The sequence below is a fragment of the Martes martes genome, assembly GCF_963455335.1.
Source record: "Martes martes genome assembly, chromosome: 1".
Taxonomy (NCBI): domain Eukaryota; kingdom Metazoa; phylum Chordata; class Mammalia; order Carnivora; family Mustelidae; genus Martes; species Martes martes.
Window position 1 is genome coordinate 46,836,188 of NC_137888.1, and position 6,044 is coordinate 46,842,231.

Consider the following 6,044-nt stretch of genomic DNA (forward strand, 5'->3'; position numbering starts at 1 on the left):
AAGATCTAGAGGGAGCATGGTATAGTAGGTAGCTAAAGGACAAATAAATCTTGTCATACTAAGGTGAAAGATATAAATGTTGACTATAGATTTTTTAGAAAACTTTCTAGCTAAATATGAAAGTTGAAAATGTAAAGCTACTACCCATTAAAGATTAAAAATATATTTCTTGAAAAGAAAAAGACCAGGATAAAGAAAAGTTTTCTTAAATATATCAAGGCATTAAATATCACAAAAAGACTTGGTGAAGAAGAAGAAAAAGGTAGACAGAAACAAAAGTAACAAATTTTAAACACAACTGAAAACAAAATTAGATGGAAGAAATTAGTCCAAAATATCAGTAATATTAAATGTAAAAGAACAATTTTATCTGATTAAACACAGAGGAGACCATACATATACTTATACATGTATATAGGTATATGCTACTAAATGTGGTATATAATAAAACTACACAGAAAATAAACATATGCAAAAAGATATTTGAGATATTTGTAGACCAAGATAAAGCTGGTCTATATATAATAATTTAATGTCAAATAAAGTAAAATTAAAGGCACAAACACTGAAAATTAAGGAAATACTATATTAAAAATCTATCTAACAAGAAGATATAATAATCATAAATAAGCTAAATGTGTAGCCTAAAATTTTATTAAGCAGTGTCAAAATTAAAGGTGAATTTTGCAAATCTAAAATCATAATGAGTTATTTTTAAACAACCCTGCCAAAAACTGATATATCAAGCACATATAAAAGTAGTAAACTTACAGAATTTTTGAATGACAAAATATATTTGGTCTAACTTATCACCTAGAAATTCTGCAACCAATTAATAGAGAATATATATGTAGTCTTTTCAACATTGATTGTTTTCCAAAATTGACTAAGTCAATACACTAAGTCACAAAAGATGTTTTAACAACGATCAAAGATCCAATGTTATATAGACTACATTCTCTGCACCCAATTAAAAGAAATTAGTAATCAACAATAAAAAACAAACAAGCAATCCAGAACAAAACAATAGTTTTTAAATCTCTGTGTTTCTGTAATAAGAACTGCAGGCCCAAGTAATTAATTGGCTTAAGGGGAAATCACATTGGAAGTGACAAAATATTTTGACTGGGATAATAAAATCTTCACATATAAAATTTCAGGGTGTTGCTACAGCAGTACATATAAACTTTAAGCCTTGAAATATATTTATTATAAAATAAGAGTGACTGAAAATAATGATTTAAGTAATCAAACTAAGAGACTGAAAGAAAAATGGAGTACTTAAAGAAAGTAGAAGAAAAGAAATAATGTAAGAATAGAGAATAATGAATTAAAAAACAAAGATGAAAGAAAATTTATAAAACAAAGAATTTGTTACAGAATACACAAATAAAAAATATTAGGAACAGCCCCGGCCATAAGCATCTGAGGTACCAGCCATGGCAAGGAGCTCGCTGGAGACCATGGGGAGGGTTTTCTCGCTGAGTCGGGACCTGATTTGGGCTAGGATGTTGAATGAAAAGCCCCTCTGGTTTGACATACGTAATACCTTTCCCCCACTGAGAGAACCAGTCTTCCAGAGGCCCTGCTTGCAATATGGCAAAGCCAAAGCTGCCATCCAGGACATCTTGTACCCTGAGGATGGGATTAGAGTGAAATTTTATTCAGCCTATGGATCTAGTCAGAAAGCTTTTGATCTGTTCAATCCAAACTTCAAGTCTACCTGTCAACAGTTTGTGGAGAAGTACATTGAGGTACAGAAACTGGGAGAAACTGATGAAGAGAAGTTATTTGTGGAAACAGGGAAGGCTTTGTTAGCAGCAGGTGTCATTTTGAGAACAGGAGAAGCAAGGACTCAAAAGGAAGGTAGTCACATTTCCTGGGAATCTGAACCCACGGGTGTCAAACCTCAAACGGTATTGGAAAAAAACCAGCCTCTGCAAGAAGTTCCCCAGGACCAGCGTTTGGAGACATCTGAAGAACAGTCAAAGATCTCTCGCCTCTCTAAAGAACTTGTATTCCATGTATACTGACATCCAGACTACATTCACTGGATGAATGTTGAACTGTTTTTAACAGTTGAACTGTGTAAATGTTTCCTAGTCTCTAAGGCATTATGTTTGCCTTCTTTTAGTTCCTATTTCTAGGTTGTCATAAGCTCAGTTTCATGGTTTGAATGAATTTTATGTTAGGATGGTATTAAATAAAGAATTCCCTGACTGCTTAAAAAAAAAATTAGGAACAATAAAGTGTCCCTGAAACAGAGCAGGCATTAATACTATCATCAGAGAATAATACAAACTTTTTTTTTTAATTTATTTGACAGAGAGAGTGAGATCGCAAGTAGTCAGAGAGGCAGGCAGAGAGAGGGGAGGAGCAGGCTCCCCGCTAAGCAGAGAGCCCAATGTGGGGCTCGATCCCAGGACCCTGGGAGCATGACCTGAGCCGAAGGCAGAGGCTTAACTCACTGAGCCACCCAGGTGCCCCGAGAATAATACAAACTTTATAGAACAATATTTTTAAAATTAATGAAATTGATAAAAAACACATTCTTGTAGAAAAAATAAACTCAACTCAAGAACATACAGAGAACTTGAAAATAGTTCCACCACTAAAGAAAATAAGCTGTAAATCATCAATCAAAAATCTTTCCAATAACTTACAGAATGAGAGAAAAAATTATAAATCATATATCTAATAATGGCTTTATATCTAGATCCTATAAAGAATTTTTACAATTCAAGACCAAAAAGACAAGCAACACAACTTTAAATCAACAAAGGACTTGAATAGATATTTCTCTAAAGATCTATAAATGCCCCCCAAAACCACATGAAAAGGTATTCAGCATCATCTGTCACCAAGGAAATGCAAATCAAAATCACAATGGGGGGGAGGCACCTGGGTGGCTCATTGGGTAAGCCTCTGCCTTCAGCTCAGGTCATGATCACAGGGTTCTGGGATCAAGTCCCCCATCAGGCTCCCTGCTCAGCAGAGAGCCTGCTTCCCCCCCCTTTCTCTGCCTGCCTCTCTCCCTGCTTGTGATCTCTCTCTCTCTCTGTCAAATAAATAAATAAAATCTAATATATATATATATATATATATACACAAACACATATTATATATGTAATATATAATATGTATATATAAAAGGACCACAATGAGTTACCAACTTCACACCCACTAGGATGGCGTTAATCAAGAAAATGGAAAATAACAAGTATTGGCAAGGGAAAAATTGGAATCCTCATATACTGCTGGTGGGAATATAAAATGCAGCTGCTGTGGGGAACAGTTTGACTGTTCTTCAAAAATTTAAGCATGTAATCACCATATGGCCCAATAATCCCTCTTCTAAGTATATTTTATTTCAAGAGAAATAAAAACATATCCACACAGAAACTTGTACACAAAATTTTATAGCATCATTATTCATAAGGGTCAAAAGGTAGAAAAAACCCAAATGTCTATCAATAGATAAATGGCTAAACAAAACGTAGTATATAAAAACAATGGAATATTATTCAGCCATAAAAATGACTGAAGTATATGATACAAGTTGGATCAACCTCAAAAACATTATTCTAAATGGAAGAAGTCAGACACAAAGATCATATATTACATGATTCCCTTTATATGATATATCCAGAATAGGCAAATCAGTCAAGACAGAGGTATACTAAAGAGGTTATCAGGAGAGAGAGGAATGGTCAGTGATTACTCAGTATGGATAGGAGATGTTTTTATGAGATGATGAATAAGTTTGAAACTAAAAAGAGCTGGTAGTTGTATAAATTTGTGAATATATTTGTGAAATACTATGGAATTGTACCCTAAATACAACTGAATAGTATTTTTAAATGGTTAATTTATGTTATGTGAATTTCACTTCAAAAAAAGTTATTCCCCAAAGTAACACCAGAACAAGATGAATTTATAAGAGTTAGAAAAACTCCATGAAACAAATAATGCCTGTATAATACAAACTGGCTCTTTGAATGAGAAAAAAATGCCATTTTATTTTGTGAGGCTAGGAAAAGCTAAATAAAAACCTCAAACAGGACAGTACAGGAAAAAAAAGTATTAGAACAATCTCATTTTTAGTAAATATTAGTAGAGAAAACATTGCTACATTCAATACACCAACTAATGGAAAATCTAAGTCATGACTACAAGAATGCTTTCAACAGCCAATCAGTCAAGCTGACACAACTCAAGAAAGAATGATCATGAAGGTTAATCAATAAAAATTATCCAAACAAAAGTACAAAGATTAGAAAGAGAATTTAAAAAGAAAAAAAAAAAAAAGAAAACGGATGGAACATCCCAGAGTTGTGGTACAAAAAGTCTAAATAAGTATAATTGAAATGTCAGAAACAGACAACAGAAAAGAAAAAGAAATACCTAAAGAGATTTGCTGAAAATTTTCCAAAATTACTGACAGCCACCAAACTGCATATGAAAGAAGCTTAAAAACACCATAGAGAATTTTTAAAAAATAATGACATGACATAATCTTGGCAGGAAATCTTGGAGGAAGTCAGAGAAGACACATTACATATATGATTGCAGCAAAATTACAGAAGACTTCTCATTTAAAAAGTAGGAAAGCCAGAAAAAATGGAGTGATATTTTTAAAATGCAAAAGAGGAAAACTGTCTATAAAGAATTTTATATGCAGAGTAAATATTATCAAAATTACAAACTTCTCCTTAAAGTATCAGGTAAGAGAATGAAACAGCTAGCTATAGATTGGGAGAAAATATTTGTATATCACATATCTTAAAAAGGATTTACATCTAAATTATAAAAAGAAGTCTCAAAAATAAATATTAAGAACATAATAAAATAAAAAACCTGGGCAAAGCAGACACTGCAGGAAACATAAATTTATGGCAAATAAGTACATGAAACTATGTCCATAGTCATTTGGATAATTTAAACAACAATGAGATACCCATGCACATTTTTTATAATAGCTAATTTTTTTTAATCTGACAATGTGCTGACAAGAATTTTAGGCACCTGAAAATCTCAGACCTTTTTGTTGGAAATGTGAAATAGTTCAGAATGAAAAACAGTTTGGGAGTTTATTATAAAGTTAAACGTACAATTATCATATGACCCAGTAACATTATGTTTACCCCAAAACCCATACAGAAATCATTTTACTCGTGATCACCAACAATTTAAAACAAACCAAATATCCCTCAAATAGAGAATGGATAAACAAATAGTGATATATCCATACAATGGAATATAACACAGCACTAAAAACTATCAAACTACTGATACAATATGTATGGTTGCAGCAGAGTTCTGCCAAGTCTTGAGAAACACATATACAAATACTGTTAAGATAGAGAACAATTCTGTCATCTCCCCAAATCCCTCATACCATTTGTAGTGTAGTAAACGCACTCTCATGCTCAAAATTGGCAATTGTTTATCTGTTCTCTGTCCTTTTAGTTTTATATTGGCAAGAATGTCATATAATGTAATCAAACAGCATACAGACTTTTGAGAATTTCTTCTACTTAGCTAAGTATATTTGAGATTCATCCACCTTTTAGTAGCATTATATATACTTCCTCAATTTCTTTTTATATTTTTTGTGAAACTCTGTCTTGTCTCACTTTCCATGATACATATCCCCCAGTTTTCCTTTTATTAGCTCTTTGGTACCTTATTTTCAGTCTCCTTGACAAGATATTCTTTCTCTATTCAAATTTTAGTTTGACTTTCTCTAGATATCAGTCCTGAGCACATTTCTTCTGTTTATATCCTCACTTAGTAGGGTGGCAATAATTTTTCTTATGATTTCCAATATTACTTATATTCTAATGAGTTATAAATTTTTATCTTCATATTATAAATCCAGATGTCCCCATCCAGTGTATTAAGATCTTATTCTTTCCTCACCAATGCACTGACTGGCAGAGCAAACCCACCTTGATTAGGGGTTTAACATTCCCTTCTTTGGGGTCAGCCATTTAAAGCCTCAGCTAGGTTCTGTTTTCTCCATCCATCCCCATTAGAGGTTA

General features: G+C 32.6%; 1 protein-coding gene across 1 annotated transcript; it reads left to right on the forward strand.

The window, feature by feature from the left end:
• Positions 1-1,439: 1,439 nt before the first annotated feature.
• Positions 1,440-2,033, forward strand: LOC308339345 (small ribosomal subunit protein mS23-like; the record flags this gene model as incomplete). The annotated part of the gene is made up of 1 exon (XM_080797910.1): positions 1,440-2,033. The coding sequence occupies one exon, from the start codon at positions 1,440-1,442 to the stop codon at positions 2,031-2,033; it is 594 nt and encodes a 197-aa protein (XP_080654036.1).
• Between the last annotated feature and the right edge of the window lie 4,011 nt (positions 2,034-6,044).